General features: G+C 38.6%; 1 protein-coding gene and 1 pseudogene across 1 annotated transcript in view; both read right to left on the reverse strand.

The window, feature by feature from the left end:
* The window catches only part of LOC129779090 (fatty-acid amide hydrolase 2-B), a 44,940-nt gene extending 31,055 nt beyond the window's left edge, over positions 1–13,885 (reverse strand). Inside the window, exon 1 of the mRNA XM_055786358.1 lies at positions 13,629–13,885. Coding sequence (XP_055642333.1) covers positions 13,629–13,714 — 86 coding nt within the window. The 5' untranslated portion in view covers positions 13,715–13,885. The remainder of the gene's footprint in view (positions 1–13,628) is intronic.
* Positions 6,397–6,515, reverse strand: LOC129780961 (U4 spliceosomal RNA; annotated as a pseudogene).
* Positions 13,886–20,230: the final 6,345 nt, after the last annotated feature.

The following is a 20,230-nucleotide window of genomic DNA, read 5'->3' on the forward strand; positions in this document are numbered from 1 at the left end:
GATTGCATTACCGTGCCAAAATTTCAATAACCGGTTACTCGGTAATGAAAATTTCATTACCGGTAAAACCGGTAAATCACCGGTAAACAAAATACTTTGAAATGAATCCATTCCATGGCTTTTATTGTTACTAATTAGATAACAAACAAACAAAACATTTAGCAAGTTTTTGCTACTCAGTTTTTTGGCTAAAATAATACTTGAGGACACTAAGGATGTTAATTGTGTCGTCTCCTAATCTAGATCGAATCTTATTAACGAAATTTCCAGAAGCGGAGAAGGCACGTTCAGAGTCCACTGATGTTGGGCGTACAGTACGAAGAGCATCAAATACAATCGTCATGTATTTGCCTCTGATGTTCTCTGCGTCGTAGTAGGAAAACTCTTGTCTGAGGGTCTTCATCAATACGTTTGTAGACGTTGTGTTGGAGCTGGACGTTAAAACCTTTGACTGTTGCAATCGTCGTTCCAGTTTTTCCTTGATGCTCAAATTTTCTGCAGGTTCTGCATCGTCCAGTGGCTTTTCCTCCTGCTGTTTACCAGCTACTGAATCAATACCATCTTGGTCAAATTTCATCAGGTCACGCACAATCTCAAATGCCTGCTTGATCATTGTAGTCCGTGACGTTTGATAGAGAACGCCAAAGTCACCATTAGCTGTGTCACCACCACGAGCAGAATGATTATTCATATATGCGAACAAATCTGCATATACGAAACGTCTTTCTGTAATCCTTTCAATCAGGGCTTCAAGCAGCTGCTTCGAAATTTCTGATGGTTGATCCGATACCTGTTCTAGCATAAATTGCAATCCGACGTCAGCTTCGTAAAGAGTGCAATTCTTCCGGCATAGCAGTTCAACGGCGACCAGAACTGGTTCGAGGGCATCAACCAATTCCTTTATCGCTGTCAGTTCTTGATCGCTGAAGCTTATATTGTGCTTCGTTTTCAGATCGAGTATCGATTTTTGAACTGAAGTTCGGAGGTAGTAGAATCGGCGCAACATTGCCAGAAGACTGTTCCATCTAGTTTTGCAATCAAGGAGCAAACAAATATCCTTCCCGTGGTCCGCGGTGACATGCTTCTGGAGAACTTCGTCGTTTTTAACCGGAGATTTTCTGAAGAGCTTCACCGTTTTTCGTACTTTTTGGATTGTTAGACAGTATTCGGGCTTAATGATACATTCATCGGTTTCCTCACTGTTGATCGCGAAAAAATCGGTGATATCATCATTATCGTCGTCATTTTCTGTGTCCGACCCGTTATAATCGGCAAAATCTGCATTGAACGGAAAATTTATTTATGTTTTATCATTTAATTTATTTTTTACAATTATTACCTGAATACGAAGTTGAATTGGATTTTTGATACAACACGTCTGTGACCGCTAGATGAACGCCATGCGCGAGACAAACTTGATGCGCAGCTGGTATGAGGCTTCCAACTTTTTTCATGACGGACGCCCCATCAGTCGTGACACCCATTATGTCCTTTGTTGTCGATATTCCATATTGGGATGTTTTCTCAGAAAGTAAGGTAACACACCGTTCCGCGTTCATTGAGCCTTCAACACGTTGCAGACCGAGGTTCCAAGTTTTATCGGCCGAATGAGCATTCACGTTCATGTAACGCCGATTTCTAATCGAAGTCCATTCGTCGAAGGTTAGGCTTAATTTTCCCCCGTCCTTTTTGATATTTTCAAACTCTTTCCGATACTCGATGACGACTGTTTCGAAAAATGTCTTGACTCGTTGGCGAATTCCATTGCTGGTTCGAGGAATGTCCGAAAACCCACGAGCTACCAGCCCTTGCCTGATGTCTTCCGAATTGCAAATAGTGCTGAACGGTATTCCATCTTTAGCTGCCAATCTAGCTAGAACAGCATCCAAAGGGCTTGACTTGAAGAAATATCGGATGATACTCCTCTTCTTGGCTTCGGGTCCGGATGTTGATGGAACTTCTTTAGACGGTTCCGGAATGGCAGATGCAGGTCGTTTGTCCAGTAGTATTCCATGTTTCAATCGGAGATGAGCTTTACATCCACTTGTGCTTGAGCCTTCACACTTGATGATTTTATCACACTTGACACATTTTGCAATCCCTCTGTTCTGTTTACCTCGTAAAAAGTACTTCCATACTGAGGTTTCCGACAATCCTGCCTTCACTTTTCCTTCAAAATCCATTTTATCTAACAAAACTTGTTTCGTTCTAACCAAAATCTCGTGCGTGTTAAAAAAAAACAAATGAATGAATTCACAACAATCGATGTTTTTTCGGTATGAAAGCGGTGAGACAGGCACAATGTTGATTCATCATCTCTTTCATTCGTATGCTGCTGGTGATATGTCACGTCAAGCACTCATTCATGTATACAGCGAATGGAAACGATGGAAACGAGAAAGACAGAGAAAGACTTTTGTGCCTCTAGCCATGTTTACATGTAAGTGTCGATATCTTCTCCCGTATGGGTATCGACACTGACGCAGCCGTTGTGTTTTCCCGATCTTATTTAGATTCTCGAGTAAAATTTTAAAGCGGCATAAAGGCAAATATTATTTATGGTGAAAAAATAAAAATTACCGAAATAACCGGTTGTTGATTGTAAAATTACCGGTAATTCGGTAATGAAAAATGGTCCGGTATTACCGGTAAAACCGGTAACGGTAAAACCGGTTAACAATCCCTAACATCAACCAACTTCCCGACGAGTTAGGGCGAATTTATGATCTGTCGTTTCCGCGTGAGAAGATTCAATTGCAGCAACAATTACTCAACTCCTCCATTCACGATGAAGGCTAGAGTTTTGTGAGTTTTCTCAATCACGAAGCAGCACAGAGCTTCTCCCCGCGGTTCCGATTCAGGCAAAACACTAATCGATCGGTCGAAAGGTATGGGTTTGGAGCGAGATAAACTTTGTACGGTTGAATCTTGTTTCTTTCATACACACAAGAATACAGCAGCTGTAAACATCGATGTTGCACACACAGCTGATTACTTTTGGTCTCGCGTGTGATGCTTTCAAGCAATGAAACAGGTGAATCAACTTTGGCCGTGGTTACCGTACATAGACAATTACTCTGGTATGCTAGAAAGGACCTTGCATTAGTATTGCTAGATAAGCAGGAAAGTTGTATGAGTTTGTATGGAATTTAAAATATTTTTGTAATTTAGTGCAAAATAGAAAACTACTTGTTACTAATATAGTTATATATTCGATGATGAAATATGCTTTTCATATAGAGATTATATTAATATAATCTGATTTAAGCAATTTCTTATAGTTTGCACAAAGAGCAAAAAAAATCATTAATATTTATCACGCGCTTTTCTGAAAATTCGATTATCAGGAATTTTAGACTCGATTATCTGGAGTATTTTATTTTTGATTTTTCTTATTTTTAGATCGGAAATTTTGAGAAATTTGTATAATAATCAATATGGGTACAAATTAAAGGGCTTGGCTAGGTCACAGTTTTTCATGAAAAATGCAAATCCAAGACGGCGGTCACTACAAAATGGCAGATTACATATTTTCTCAGAACCCCATCAATATGGATATCAAATGAAAGGGATTGACTAGTAGAATTCATTTATTGTTGAAAATGCAAATCCAAAATGGCCGTCACCACAAAATGACACCATATATATTTTTTTTTCACAACCCCCTCAATATGGGTATCAAATGAAAGGGCTTGACTATTAGACCGCAGTTATTTATGAAAAATGCAACTCTAAGATGACGGCCACTACAAAATGGCGGATTACATATTTTCTCAGAACCCCATCAATATGGATATCAAATGAAAGGGATTGACTAGTAGAACACATAGCGAATTCGTTTTTGTTCAATTTCACTGCTGTCAAAACGTTTTTTATTCACTCAGTTTCAACCTAGTTTCGCACTAGGTTCACCCCGAAAACTGTTAGTTTTGCACTGAGATGTTTCACGCGGAAATAATGATGAAAATTCAGGTGGAATAAACATGCTTTCAAAATCAAAATTTTGAAAATGAAAATTTACTTCAACGTATCGTTTTTTTATTTTATGTGATGAAAAAAGGGTTTTTTTCCGAAATTGCAAAAACATATTGAACGAAAACTGTGTCTGATGATGATTTTATATTATAATAGTAATTATTTGTGGAACAAACATGAAATGTATCGACAAATGGTTAAGTGAGTGTCAGGACTACATGTGTTGGGTAATAAAACAATATGAAGTAGAAATTTCCATTCAAACTTTTATATTTTTACACGGAACTTGGCCCTTCCGATCTGATAGAGAAAAATTCACCTCCCGAGCACTAATATCGCCACCAGACGTCGACACTGTACATTGGTCATCGCAAATATAAACAAATCAGACCATATAACGCACACCAACAAACCGTCGCATTCGTGGACCTGAAAACGTTTTGTTTATTACAGAGTTTGGAACTGATTCAGTTTTAAAAATGAATTCGCGAACAGTTATTTATGAAAAATGCAATCACAAGATGGCACAATATATATTTTTTCCATAACCCCATCAATATGGGTATCAAATGACTGTGCTCGAATGGTAGAACACAGTAGATCATGAATAGTGATCCCCGATAATCGTTCGATTAATCGATTAATCGAATACTTCCTACAGAAATCGATTCTTAATCGAACGAATACTGCGCAACCAATAATCGAAGCGAACGAATAATTTACGTCGAATCATCCATTCAAACCCAGAGAAAAAAGTACGGCCACTGCAGTTTAATCCTGAAAATCAATCATTATCTTTGAGGCTCGCGAATTTGCATTGACGGCATTGAGCTTCGTTTACGAGTTTAGGGAAGAGTAAAAGATAATAATTTCCCGGCGGAAAGAACACTTTTTTGCTTGTAGATGGCTTTCTAGCAAATGAGAAACATTAGTCCAATCAATTATTCCTCTCTGTACGACGATTAATCGATTAATCGATTATTTGGGGCGATTAATCGTATAGAATAACAAACTCCTGAAAAGTATTCGATTAGTGGATGAACGATTAATTTCAAAAATCGGGGATAACTAATCATGAAACATCTAAATCTAAGATGGTCGCAGTTCCCAAATAAACAATTACTTTTTAATGTTTTCATTAATTTTGCCCTGTTTGTATGTATGTTTGAGTGTTTGTAGGGTTGTCCCATATTAATAGAAATTTAACTTCGTTCTTGTTGATTGATTAATCTGAAATTTGGGAGACACTTTTAATTCTACTGTCATTATAAAACTGTGTATTCCATGATCTTGAAAAATTCAATTTGGCCGTCGCTAAAAATTGGCACAATGGCTTGACTTGAAGAATACACTAAATTATGAACAACATAAATTGGAAAAGGTCGCTGCCAAAAAATAGTCGACTATGTATTTTTTGCGATCCCCCCAATATTGGTATCAAATGAAATGATTTGACTGATAGAATACAGTACATCATCAAAAAACTATGGATGGGTTATACCTATGATATAATCGCACCGTTGGCTTAGTAATCATTTGTGTTTTTGACGCAGAACTACGTCTTTCATTAGGGGGGTCTCATTAGAAAACAGGTCACGTTTTTATGAAATAAAGTTAACGTTAATAACTATTATTGCCGTGAACGGATTTAGACTATTTACAAACCGAACGATTCGGAAATTCCCTAAGATTTGTTTTTTATGCTGTATATTACAATCTCCTGATGTGGAAACGATTTAAATTGATGAAAACTAGAAGCATTTCCATTTTCCCATACATTTGTTCTGTTCATTTGTGAGCTTCTCTACCCATGCCGTCAATAACAAGCCACTTATGGGCGATCAACGAAGGGAAATGCTTTAAAGTCACTGTGAACAACAAAAGAAAAACGAAGGGAAATATTTGCCTGGAGCATAAATATTGGATCTCGCTGAGACAAACTTGCTTAGAGGCGAATGGACTGTAAAGTTTGAAGCCTCTCTAAAACAAAGAACGAAGGCAAACCTTCAGTATGGTTCTAGATACGAAGCAATGAACGCTTGATCTTCCTTGTTTTGTGTCAGCCCTTGTCTTCGTTTCGCCTTGTGGACGCGACCAAATTACTTACGCGCTGATGTCTCTGGCATTACAATCATTGCATCAAACTGCATTATGGTTCTGAGCTGCACATTTGTGTGCAGAATAATCAAGCTAGGTTATCGTCGGGTCACCAAGATCTCATTGTTCAAAAATTTGGTGTGTGATTTGGTTTCACATGTCAGTTGCAAAACTCTCTCCATCAAGGATGATAGCTAAGCTAATCGAGACCGGAAATATTAATAGAAAGGACTTCTTTTGAGAAGAGCGCAAAGCGGATATAAGTTTGTGTGTGTGTAAAATAATATCCGAAGTTATTAACAAGCGACTTGAACGAAATAACAGCGTAGTTCTACGTCAACCAAATGGTCGTGTCTTGGACATAACCTCCTATATTTTTTCAATTAGCAATAATCGCACCTCGGATGTTCCTCATGAGTACGATATCGCCGCTACGCAGAGCTATCTTTCGTATGTATTGATTAAATTATTGATTAAACTAGTGAATGAACGAAAAAAATTACGAATTCAATTGCAAACAAATCCCATTTTAGATCAATTCATGCATTAAGATAGTGTTTATCGCAGCAAATAGTTATCAACATTTTGCCTAATCATCAAACGATATGTGTAGAAGCTCAGTGAGCTGGCGACATGAAGGGATATGCAGTCTTGAATAACCGAGCCAAAGCGTTGCATTTGTACCCGATTTTGTAGACCGTGTTAGCAAAACGAATTCCGGAGTGTAAAAAATGCATAAAAGTACTGCCGAGATCTGCAATGCCGATTTTCCCAACTTATTGACTTCGGAATCTGTGTTGGGAAAACACATTCCGGTTTGCAAAATGCAAGCGAGTACAAAAGTACACGCAGCTTGCATCTCATTTGCAATGCTAATTTCCCCACGCTCCATGGTTTTGAAATCTGTGTTAGGGATACATTCCGATTTGCAGAAACGCCAGCGAGTACAAAAGTACCCACAACTTGCATATATTTTGTAATACCGTTTTCCCCAGGCTCCATGAATTTAAAATCTGTTTTAGTGAAACATTCCAATTTGCAAAAACGCAAGCGAGTACAAAAGTACCCGCTGCATGGAACTATTTTGCAATGCCAATTTCCCCAGGCTCCATGGTTTTGAAGTCTGTGTTAGGGAAACATCCATTCATTCCAGCGATGGTACCTCAATCGTTGCGCAATCATAACTGAGTGGATTTCCGAGCGCCACTCGCTTTTATACCGATTGGTGTTATTTCAACAGCCTGTTTTGAAAGCAATTGTAAGGCTATTGAAACAAGTTTTTGGATCAAAAAGTAACAAGCATAGAACGTGTAGACATTTTATCTTTCGAATGAGGTGTTTATCATATCATTTCGTTCAGTTGTTTAGGAGCTATTAACGCTCAAAATCTCGTTCTCCGGTGTAACACTTTCGTTTACAAAACTTTGAACTTACATCCCAGTATAGAAATGAAAGACGTAGTCCTACATCAGTATTCCGAAGAAAGTATACTAAAAACTGGAAAGATACTAAAAACTAGATAATAAAATAAGTAAAAAAACAGGAAGTGGGTTATATCTATGGTATAACCGCAAGGGTGACGTAGGACTATCGTTGATTTAGAGATCATTTGTTTGAAGTTGAATCTAAATCCATTCTGAATGAATGAATAAATGAATATTTGGGGGACTTCGAAAACGAGAGCGTTACGTTGGAGGCACAAGGTTTTATGCATCCAATATAGGATACGAAAAACCTTGTTCTGAAGAATAATCTTCTGAAGCTTTCCTGCTAACTGTACTTGATTGACAAATCACAAACCCAAATGTATTATATGGATATTTTATAGATAGAAAACATTAAAATAAACTCTTTCGCTTGAATGTAATTTTTCAATTCCAAGGGGAACTGGCAGATTATTTTCCAGCAACGATTAGATATTTCCACATTTTCCTCGATACTGGAAGCCCACCAGTGGTTAATGCTAATTCGATAACCACCTGTTAATAGCACTTGATTGAAACATATTTGGTCACAGTGTTACATGGATAGAAAACATTAAAATAAGCTCTTTCACATGAATGTATTTTTAAATTCCCAGAGGAACTGGCAGATTATTTTCAGTAACGATTAGATATTTCCACATTTTCCCCGATACTGGAAGCCCACCAGTGGTTAATGCTAATTCGATAACCACCTGTTAATAGCACTTGATTGAAACATATTTGGTCACAGTGTTACATGGATAGAAAACATTCAAATAAACTCTTTCACATGAATGTATTTTTAAATTCCCAGAGGAACTGGCAGATTATTTTCCGGATCTTTCTCGATGCTGAATGGCATCCAAGCGGAAAGAATTCCGTGCGTGTATGTGTGTGTGTAGCGGCTGCTTCGATGGTCACCTTCTCTTCTCCTGAAGGATCGGCTTCCCTGTGCTCCCTTACAGTTTCAAACAAACTGCTTGCGTTTCAGGGCAGATCTCGATCCTTCGCCGTCCAGCACCCTCAGCAACGATGTTGTCTTGTCGATGTCCTCACGAAAAATGAATGCATCTCACCACCAAAATATCGCTTAAGTATGCTTTTTGTGCGTGATTGAATCGAGAGAAGGCGTGGTTTACGATGGCAATTTGGAAGGCAAACTAGAGGGGAATGAACCCTCTGAGCTCGAAACTTTCGGCGACTGTGCAATAATCGATTGCGGGCGCATACAATATTGGATACGGAAATATCCTACTGATGGGGAAGAATAATCTTCAGAAGCTATCCTGTTAATTGTGATTGATTGAAAAATCACAAAACCAAATGTATTTGGTCACAGTGTTACATGGATAGACAACATTCAAATAAACTCTTTCACATGAATGTATTTTTAAATTCCCAGAGGAACTGGCAGATTATTTTCAGTAACGATTAGATATTTTCACATTTTCCTCGATACTGGAAGCCCACCAGTGGTTAATACTAACTCGATAACCACCTGTTTTTTTTATCCCATTTATTTATTTAAGGCTCATTAGCATTTTAGCTGTAACAGAGCCGAATTTTAATCGTGTACATGTCACATGGTTATCATATCTATAATTAGCTAAACTGTGTAATGCCATTCGCCAGTATTTCTTCTATACCATTACATATGGTACACACAGTAGCCATTTAGGCGTAAGAGTATTCTTTCTGTTCTTCCATTATCCAGTGGGACCACCGGACAGCGGAGACAGTTGATTGATCATTGTTGAGTTATTTATAGAACAGCAGCCCGATGTGTCTTGCAGAGCAGAGCAGTTGTATGGATGAATCGATCTTATTTCGACCGTGGATCGATCTCCATCGATGATGATTGTTGCGTGGACGTAGTTATTCTGTAACAACACAAAGATGGTCAATGAGGGCCCTGAGTTTTGAACTCACGATCGATCGCTTACTAAGCGAACGCGCAACCAATGTGGCTACGGAGACCCCCATATAACCACCTGTTAATAGTACTTGATTGAAAAATATTTGGTCACAGTGTTACATGGATAGAAAACATTCAAATAAACTCTTCACATGAATGTATTTTTAAATTCCCAGAGGAACTGGCAGATTATTTTCCAGCAATGATTAGATCTTTCCGGAACTTTCTCGATGCTGAATGGCATCCAAACGGAAAGAATTCTGCGCGTGTATGTGTCGATCCTTCGCCGTCCACCTCCTCCAGCACGTTAGGCAACGATGTTGTCTTGTCGATGTCCTCACGAAAAATGAATGTGTCTCACCACCAGAATATCGCTTAACTATGCTTTTTGTGTGTGATTGAATCGAGAGAAGATGTGGTTTACGATGGCAATTTGGAAGGCAAACTAGAGGGGAATGAACTCTCTGAGCTCGAATCTTTCGGCGACTGAGCAATAATCGATTGCGTACGCATACAATATTGGATACGGAAATATCCTACTGATGGGGAAGAATAATCTTCAGAGGCTTTCCTGCTAATTACACTTGGTTGAAAAATTACAAAATCAAATGTATTTGATCGCTGTGTTATATGGTTAGAAAACATTAAAATAAACTCTTTCACATGAATGTATTTTTAAATTCCCAGAGGAACTGGCAGATTATTTTCCAGAAATGATGAGATCTTTCCGGAACTTCCTCGATGCTGAATGGCATCCAAACGGAAAGAATTCCGCGCGTGTATGTGTGTGTAGCGATGTCTTCCCGGGGAACCGTTTGTGGCATCACTCTCCTCCTGATGGATTCCCTTCTGGCCTAGGGTGCACAAACAGGCTCTTGGTGACATCGTTCATCCGCGCTTTCATGATAAACGAAGAGCTTCACCACAACAGTGACAACATGCTCCAATCGCTGTTCAATTAGAACTGAGTGGATTCCGGAGCGGCGCTCGCTTATATACCGATTGGTGATTTTAATAGCCTGTTTTGAAAGCAATTTTAAGACTATTGAAACAAGTTTTTGGATCAAAAAGTAACAAGTATAGAACGCGTAGACATTTTATCTTTCGAAAGAAGTATTTATCATACCATTTCGTTCAGTTGTTTAGGAGCTATTAACGCTCAAAATCTCGGTCTCCGGCGTAACGCTTTCGTTTTCGAAACTTTGATTTTACACCCCGGTATAGAAATGAAAGACGTAGTCCTACGTCAAAAAACTTTTAAGGTAAACGGTTTAATGTCCTGAAAGCTAGAAAATAATTAGGCAAGTAGTTATCATATCCGTTTCTTCGTTAATCTAGGGCTATGATGAGACTAAAATAAAATCGAGGAGTATATGATGAAACAACTAACTGTGGATAATGGAAATCCAACGTTTATTTTTTATCTAACTTTCATCGGAATATTTTCATGATGCACTGTATTCTATTAGTCAAATAATTTCAATTGATACCGATATTGAAGGGATTGCAAAAAATACATAGTCGACCATTGAATGGCGGTGACCTTTTTGAATTTATGTTGTTTATTATGTTTTGTGTTCTCCAAGTCAAGTCAGTCATTTTTTAGCGACGGCCAAATTGAATTTTTCAAGACCATGGAATACGCAGTTTTATAATGACAGTAGAATTAAAGGTGTTTTCCAAATTTCAGATCAATCAGTCAACAGGAACGGGATCAATTTTCTATTAATGTGGGACAACCCTACAAAAATTCAAACATACATACAAACAGGTCAAGCTGAAAGAAATCATTTAAAAAGTATTTAGTTATTTGGGGACTGCGGCCATCTTGGATTTGGATTTTTCATAAATAACTGTGTTCTACTAGTCAAGCCCCTTCATTTGATACCCATACCGATGAGGTTTCGGGAAAACCCATATTGATGGAATTTTGAGTAAATATGTACATAATACGTCATTTTGTAGTGGCCGCCATCTTTGATTTACATTTTCCATAAATAACTGTGTTCTACTGGTCAAGCCCTTTCATTCAATACCCATATTGATGGGGTTTTGGGAAAACCCATATTGATTGGATTTTGAGAAAATATGTACATAATCCGCCATTTTGTAGCGACCGCCATCTTGGATTTTCAAGATCATGGAATACGCAGTTTTATAATGACAACAGAAATAAAGATGTGTTCCAAATTTCAGATCAATCGGTCAACAGTAAGGGATTTAAATTTCTATTAATGTGGTACAGCGCTACAGACAAAGTTACAAAGTCAAAAACATACAAATGGGTCAAGTTAGATAAAACTGTTTAATAAATAAGTGCAAATCCTTATTATATTACGTTTTTCGAGAGAAAATTCTTATGATTAGATTATCCGGAGTGAAAAAAAAATCAATATTCCGGATAACGGAGTCCGACCTGTACTTTTTTATTCTGTAATAGTCATTTTTTAGTTTATTCAGTTCATTTACGGAAAAAACAAACATGTTTTCACATATGTAAAGCAATTTACGAAATTTTTAAAAACTCAGAACTTTGTGATTCCACTAATTACTTTAGTCTGTTTGAGTAAATTTGTGTGCGATACAAAAATTAACATACCTCCGGTAACTGACGATTTACGTTGGGCTGCAGCAGCGAAACAAAACAGGGAAATGAACGAAAAAAATAGTAGCAAAACAAAGCAGGAAAATGAATGAATAAAAACCGCTCATCTGAGCTTCTTCCATTGAGAACATGAGAGAAGGCAAATACAACGTGTGTGCGTGAATGTGGTTCATTTGCTGAATGAACATTTCGTGGGAGTGTAATAACATTATGCAACGGATGTTTCAAATAGCTCTGGCGCACACTGATTATGACACGAACAGTTTTGAATAAGCCTGAGATCCTGTAGTACTTTGTCTTATTTGCTGACCTTACGTCCTTAAGCTGATTAATTTGTTTGTTTCACTCTCTTTCGTTCGCTACTAGCCGGATTTTGAGCAGAACACACTGTTTGCAGCTCAATTCTTATCTGGATATGCTGCATCCGTTACATCTCTGAAACCTCAGAGAACATAAGTGTTTGTTTGAGTCGGGAATAATAACAGTAAATATAATTGAACTCGTCGTGGTTATTCCATTCAATTTTCTATGTATCATTCATCCGTTCAATTTCTTCTTCGTGCTTCAGTATGATGTGAAGATCGTTGAACATTTCTTTTTTTAACTGATTGTATTTAGAAATTGATTAAATTTGAATAATGAATTGAATAAAATAGTTCTTGGTATGTGGAACTTGGAGCTATATTGCTATAAGTTTATAATAAATTACTTTTTGAAAATTTCGGTGGAATGAAATTGAATTATATGCAAAATAGCATCTATTTCTCTCATGGGTTTATTATGCAATTGCTATTGTTAACGGTATCTAAGATTATCCGGAGAATCTAATCTTTTCACACTAAAAGTTTCGTGAATGCATATTTGGAGGTTCAGACATATTCTGGGGTGGTTTTGACGTGCATTTATCAAAAAAAAAAATTGTCAGAGGATATTGTATAGCGGGTTTTGTTGTCTATCTGTTGCTTCGGAATATGACGCATTAACATCGTTTGTTTATCACAGCAGTTGGATATTTTTTGAACTTTAACCTTTGCGTTATATTGTATGATCAATTCTAACTATCCTGCTTTTGCCCGACGGTTAAACCCAATCTTCCAGAACTGGTATTTCATTAAAGCTCCTGATGTATGGAACGACAAATGCTGATATATTTATTTATGCATATTACTAGTTGGTCCTCAGTTTCAAAACGCAAGGATCACATGTATAAACATATAACCAAACAAGTTTAATGCTTCAGTATCCGTTTTTTTAAATACACCGCTCGACAACTCATGTAGCTCTTTTTGCTTAACTAACATGTGAATGTAAATCATTGCAGCGTCTATGAGCAATTCGTTTTCTCCTTTTCTTCTATCATGTTGAAGTAACTCTATCCATCTATTTCACCGATGAATTGATTTGCCGAGTTATATACACCTGGTTAAAAACATTCAAAGTATTCTATTAGGTTTAATGTGTTGATTTTTCTTCTATCGAAAACCATAAGGCCTCTTAAAGTTACAACAGCATTGCAAATTGTGAAAACAAAGTGAAGCGAAGAGGTTGATCCTACCTTCCATCTGGAACTTACATGTGAAATTCACGCCTCACTAGACGACATCCTCGTGAAAAAAGCTGGAGCAGCAGTCCCACCGCTGCGTATGCATATGACAGCATTTCTTTTCGTAGTTATGTTCGCACTTTGCACTGTTATTTCGATTGCACTGCTAGTGCCGAGCAGTGGTATGGTGTGGAAAATGTAAATGCAAGTAGTACAATTGTGGATGGTAACAACGTTGAAAACTAGCACATAAATTCAATACACATCGACCGCACCGTTTGAACGCCCGAATACCACTGTCAGCTGTAAAAACATTTCAAACGGCATCAAGCGGCTTGCTATTTCTCAATGTACATTGGCAGTTACCATAGGTATGCCATTATTTTCATATCTCAAATAAAACAGTCACACATATAAAAATAGCAGAATCGCGATGTTTTGTTCAACATTTTTAACAGTTTGGAATATATGATTAATTTGAACACTTTTTTTCAATTCAAATTGAAGAAAAAATAACAAACTGAAGAAATTGACTGAAAATGAAACTGAATTAAATTCTGAAAATTACCAGATTTTTATTAAAAAAACGTTTTTAATTGCCTTGATGGAGTCGTTTATAAGAACTGGTTTGTGAATCATAAGTAGGGATTCAACAAAATGTATACAAAAGCACATATTTAGCACGAATTACAAATTCTCAGCATTTTCGTATCAAAGACATTTTTTTCACATCGAATATGATCTTTATAAGGTAGAAACAGCCTTCCGTACACCATATTACACAACAATATTCACAGGATGTGACTTCATATTTCAGTTAATCTCTCTAGATCTCTCCAGTACATTGAAAATATTTTCTTATTTCCAAATGCTTATCGACCATTCGGCATTGTGTGTCCAAAGCGTAAAAAAAGAAATGATATCAAAGGATCTCGTGCGGCAAAATTACACCAGACAATTTTCAAATTTGTGATCTTCGTAGCCACATTGGTGACGCGTTCGCTAAGGGATTGATCGTGAGTTCAAGGCCCAGGGCCCTCAATTCACCATCCTTGTGTTGTTACAGAAAAACTACATCTAGGCAACAATCATCAGCTATGGAGATCGATTCACTGTGGGAGTCCTGGAGCCTCTCACCATATATATGCTCTGCTCGCAACAAAGAGAAACATCGGGGTGTTGCTATTAATAACACAACAATGGTCATATCAACTGTCTCTGCTGTCCAGCCTATCTGAACAACGGAACAGTAGGAAAACTCTTATGTAGCGTTTGCATTAGGGAGATCTATAGCTATAGACGGATTTATCCACGCGAAAATAGATGTAAACGGGTGAGAATATATATGATACATTTCTTCGAGGCATATATAACAACTATGAATAGCATGAATTCAGGCATATGTAAACGCTGGTGAATTTCTCACTGGTGTATTCGAGAATCAGTCCCATAGTTTTATTTATGGAAAAAAAACATTTGCTTGCAGATAATATAACTTGCATATATTTTCGCAAACTAAAATAATCTGGCATCTCTGAAACTGAAAGGAACAGTCTGTATTTGTGAAGCGAGTACTATGATGTGTTTTTGAGAAGGAAAAACGAGTTTTAAATGAAAATTAACTTTTCCGAATCAAATTAGTATTCTATGTGAATGCAAATCACTTTGTTTCTGCAAGTGGTGAGAAAATCCCATACAAAAATTGTGTCTGAAATTGACGTTATATTATAATAATAAGTTTTAGTAGGAATATCGGAAAATTCAGAGGAAATAGTTTAAGTTAGGGTTAGGACTACGCGCTTCAACTAATTAAATAATGCCAAGTAGATATTTTCATTCAAATTTTACCAATTGCTTTTTAGCCTTATAATCTGATGGAGAATAGTTTGGATCCCAAACTCGAATGTCGCCACTAGCCATCGCGTATACTTTTGTTGTCTCGGGTTGAAGGCGATATTGACCGTGTAAGGTGGCAAAATATTGATTGAGGTTAGATCGGATGACGGAAGCCTAGCTGTCACGATATTGGAGACACTTATTGTCAATCATTTTGATCGTGTAAGGTGCCCATTAGACTTTTCTTTTCGATTGCAGTTAAAATTTATAAACTTCTGAAATTGTAAAAAGCATAGTGAAAGCTTTTGGTTTGGAAAACTGATGCTTTTAATAGCAAAATACGGTACTTTTCGCGATGCAAATGAGAAGTAAACTGGCAATGTGGTGGTGAGAGAGTGGATGAAACGTAACAACGTTTTACGAGTTTTTTTTAGTGTTGAACTCGGTCAATTTTGCACTAGCATGCGGGGCAGCCACTTTAGTCTAAGCTGTGTGTTTCTTCACAATCCGCTATGAAATTTGGAGAATGAGAAGATCTGGGAAAATCACAGGCGGAAAAACATCATGTGTTAATTCAAGGTACAGTAGAATCCCGATTATCCGCGGAATAGTCGGCCAAACTCACCGCGAATAACGAAAATTGCTGATGAGGCATTCGAGGACCAAAAAAGAGGTGCAAACACGAAAAAAGATGTTTCAACATAAAAAAAATATGTTTTATCAATACAGAAATCATTAAACTATCCATCTAGAGACGTCGGTTAATCGTTCGATTAATCCAAATAATCGAATATCTGAAATTATAATCGATAAATTTTGTATCGAATAATTTGAAATCAAAATATGGATAAATCGAATAATTGTCACTGTAATCGCGATTAATGAAAGAACGAATCTTTTTCAAGGTTGATGCATTTTCAGGCAATTAGGCTATTTAATTTTCTATATCCAACATTTTTTATCCAAGCATCTAACATCGATGAATCGAATATGGAAAAATGCCCGATAATCGGTAATCGAATAAATGAAAAATTTAGACATCACTATATCCATCTATAAGATCGTGTACACCAGTGGCTAAATAATGTAAAAGCCATGACCAATACAAAAGAGCATGGGCCTACCACTCACTTACAAATTCCGGAAAGGTCAATTGGTTTACTATGGAACTCTCAGTCGCGAATAATCCACACGACGGATCACCCCTCGTGGACAATCGGGGTTCTATTGTCGTAGTCTTATTTATAGCAGATGTGATAATATAACATGCATAAATTTTCGCAATCTAAAATAATCTGGCATCTCTGAAACTGAAAGGAACAGTCTGTTTTTGTGAAGCGAGTATTAGGGTAAGATGAGAAAATTTGATTGTACGAAGAGAAACAAACAATTTTGTTCGATAGAAGCTAGCGAAATTGAACGAAACAAGGGGGAAGTAATGTAACCACACCAATACAACTCAATGTGGTTGTTTACTTTCACTATTGCATACATTTCGTACGACCACTTTTCTGCATCCAGTGTCACCGCCACCTTATGGTGTGTTTTGAAGAAGGAGAAACGAATTTCAAAGTGTAAATTATGAATGAAAATTAACTTTTCCAAATCAAATTAGTATTTTATGTGAATGAAAATCACTTTTTTTCTGCAAGTGGTAAAAAAATCCCATACAAAAATTATGTCTGAAATTGACGTTATATTATAATCATAAGTTTTAGTAGGAATATCGGAAAATTCAGAGGAAATAGGTTAAGTTAGGGGTATGACTACGTGCTTCAAGTAATTAAATAATACTAAGCAGATATTTTCATTCAAATTTTACCTATTGGAAATTGCCTTATATTGATTGAGCTTAGATCGGATGTCGAAAGCTAGGCCACGATATTGAAGACACTTATTGTCAATAATTTTGATCGTGTAAGGTGCCCCTTACCAAAAGCTCAACGTCAGTCCCTATGGACCGACACGGACCTCAACGTGTTAATGCTTTTCGGGTGTTGAACAGGTAGTAACTGAAAACGAAGCAAACGTTCTCTTTAGTATCTAGTATATAGTACATCTTAGTAGTCCATACTTGGCTCCTGAATTGTTCTTTTTTTTCCAAACCCAACTGTCATCGAATAAAGACGTTCTCCAAACTGAACTTATAAAAGGTTATGGGTTCCACGGCGAAAACTGTGTGCGGAATTCCGCAATTCAACGGCGGACTGGATTTTCAACACTAGAGCTTCAGAATGAAGATGCATCTGGATTCGGTCGGCGTTTTGAAGAATTTGACGGAGAATGCACCGGAAGCGGAAGCGGAGAAAAAGAAGTTCGATGAGTCGGATCGTAAGGCCAAGGCTCTAATCATAAGTTTTCTGGCCAACGAGTGCTTGGAAGTAATCAGGGAGAAGTCGACTGCCACGGCAATGTGGACGGCACTTGAAGCTACGTTTGCCACCAAATCGATCGGATCTCAACACCTGATAAGGAAGCAGCTCAATCGGCTGAAGCTGAAAGAAGGCGAACCGATGAGACCACATCTGATGGTATTCGACGACTTGATACGGCAAATGAAGACGGCTGGCGCGAAGGTTGATGATGCTGACCTGGTGGTGCTGCTGTTCCAGACATTACCTGATTCGTACGACCCTCTGGTAACCGCCCTAGAAAATGTTCCTGAACAGGATCTCAAGATCGAAGTTGTGAAGCAACGTCTGTTAGCTGAAGACTTGAAGCGTCGGGAACGAAATGAGGAATGTGGCGAAGCGAAAGGTGCGGCTTTCTCCGGTGATAAAACGAAGAAGACTTTCAAGTTTCAAGGAAAGTGCCATAAATGTGGCAAACGCGGTCATCTGAAGAAAGACTGTAAGCAGAAATCTGGTGGTGAAGCTAATTCGGCTGAAACGCAGAGGAAAGCAGTAAGTTTCATAGTGAACCGGGACTACGCGCAGCAGAAGAACAAAAAACTCGTGTTCAAACTCGACTCCGGGTCCAGCGACCACCTGGTCAATGACAGCAAGGTGTTCCGGAGCGCTCAGAAGCTGAAACAGCCGATTGTGATCAATGTGGCAAAAGATGGTCAATCATAACTTGCAAAGACCGTTGGAGAGATCTATGGGAACAGCAATAAACTGTATCCGCTCCATATGAAGGATGTGCTGTATATTCCGGAGCTACGCGACAATTTGATGTCAGTGAAGAAGCTAGTGATGGCTGGAGTACAGGTAATCTTTGTCGGAAAAGAAGCAGTGTTGAAGAGAGACGACGAAACCATCGCTACTGCCCATCTGAGAGGCGGACTCTACGAACTGGAGATAAATCTGGAGAAATCGTCAGCAAACTTGTGCAAGAAGGAAACGGATAAGTTATGGCATCGACGGCTCGGGCATTTAAGTGAGAACGGCATGAAGAAGATGGTAAGCAACGATCTGGTGACGGGGGCTGAGTTTCGTGGTACCAAACTGAGTTTCTGCGACGCCTGTGTACAAGGGAAACAATGCCGTGACCCGTTTAGTGAAACTCGTGACCGAGCATCCAGGCCCTTGGAAAGGATTCACTCGGACGTGTGTGGTCCTATCGACCCTCCTGGATGGGATGGATCAAGATACTTCGTAAGCTTCATTGACGGTCATACCCACTTTGTCGTGCTGTATCTGATGCGGAAGAAGTCCGAAGTCTTCAACAAGTTCCAGGAGTATGAGGCGATGGCTACAGCGAAATTTGGCTTGAAGATATCGACCTTAACTGTGGACCAGGGACGTAAGTATGGCTCTAATGCTCAGAAAGATTTCTATCGTAGAAAGGGCATACAAATCGAACCGACGGTGGCTTATACGCCACAGCAAAATGGTGTCTCGGAACGGTTCAACCGAACTGTAGTTGAAAAAGTGCGCACCATGTTGATCGACGCAAGCGTTCCCAAGGAGCTGTGGCCAGAAACTGTCCTGACTGCTGTCTATTTCATTAACCGAAGTTCGACAGCAGCTCTCCCCAAAGACGTAACACCGGCTGAATCCTGGTATGGAACCAAGCCGTGCGTGAAGAAAAGATTTTTAGGTGCAAAACCTTCGCTTGGATTCCTGACCAGCAACAAAGAAAGCTAGATGCGAGAAGCAAAGAAACAGTCCTGGTAGGCCATGCTCCAAATGGCTATCGTTTGTGGAATCGTAAGGCTAGAAGGATTATTATTGCTCGTGATGTGAAATGCGATGAAGATTGCTTTCCGTATAAAAAATGCTCCGACAAAAAGGACTCACCGCTGGAAATATACTTCCCTGACGAGCAAGAGGGGGAAATCACCCACTACTCCGATGATGAAAACCACAGCGACAACAAGCCCGACATTGATGAACATGACGAGACTGACGACGAATTTGAAGACACTGCAGACACCGGAGCGCTCCCTTCGCAATCAGAACAGCACGAATCCATGGATGAGGGTCAGCCGTTGCTGAGGCGCAGCGAACGGGAGCGCAGACTCCCCGGTAAGTTTCTCAATTTATTTTCGACGTACAGTGCAACTTCTGCTGGTTCAAACATTACAGATGTTCCAAGTTGCTACGATGAAATCGATGGTAGAGATGATCGTGACCAGTGGCTACAGGCTATGCAAGAAGAGTTGGATTCATTGAAGGCGAATCGAGTCTGGAAACTGCAATCCTGTCCCCAGGGTATCAAGCCAATCCAATCGAAATGGGTGTTTCGTGTGAAGGAGGATGAAAACGGCGAGAAGGTTCGTTACAAGGCACGACTTGTGGTGAAAGGTTACCTGCAGCGTCCGGGCATCGATTATAAAGATACCTACGCACCCG

Source organism: Toxorhynchites rutilus, chromosome 3 (genome assembly GCF_029784135.1).
Source record: "Toxorhynchites rutilus septentrionalis strain SRP chromosome 3, ASM2978413v1, whole genome shotgun sequence".
Lineage (NCBI taxonomy): Eukaryota > Metazoa > Arthropoda > Insecta > Diptera > Culicidae > Toxorhynchites > Toxorhynchites rutilus.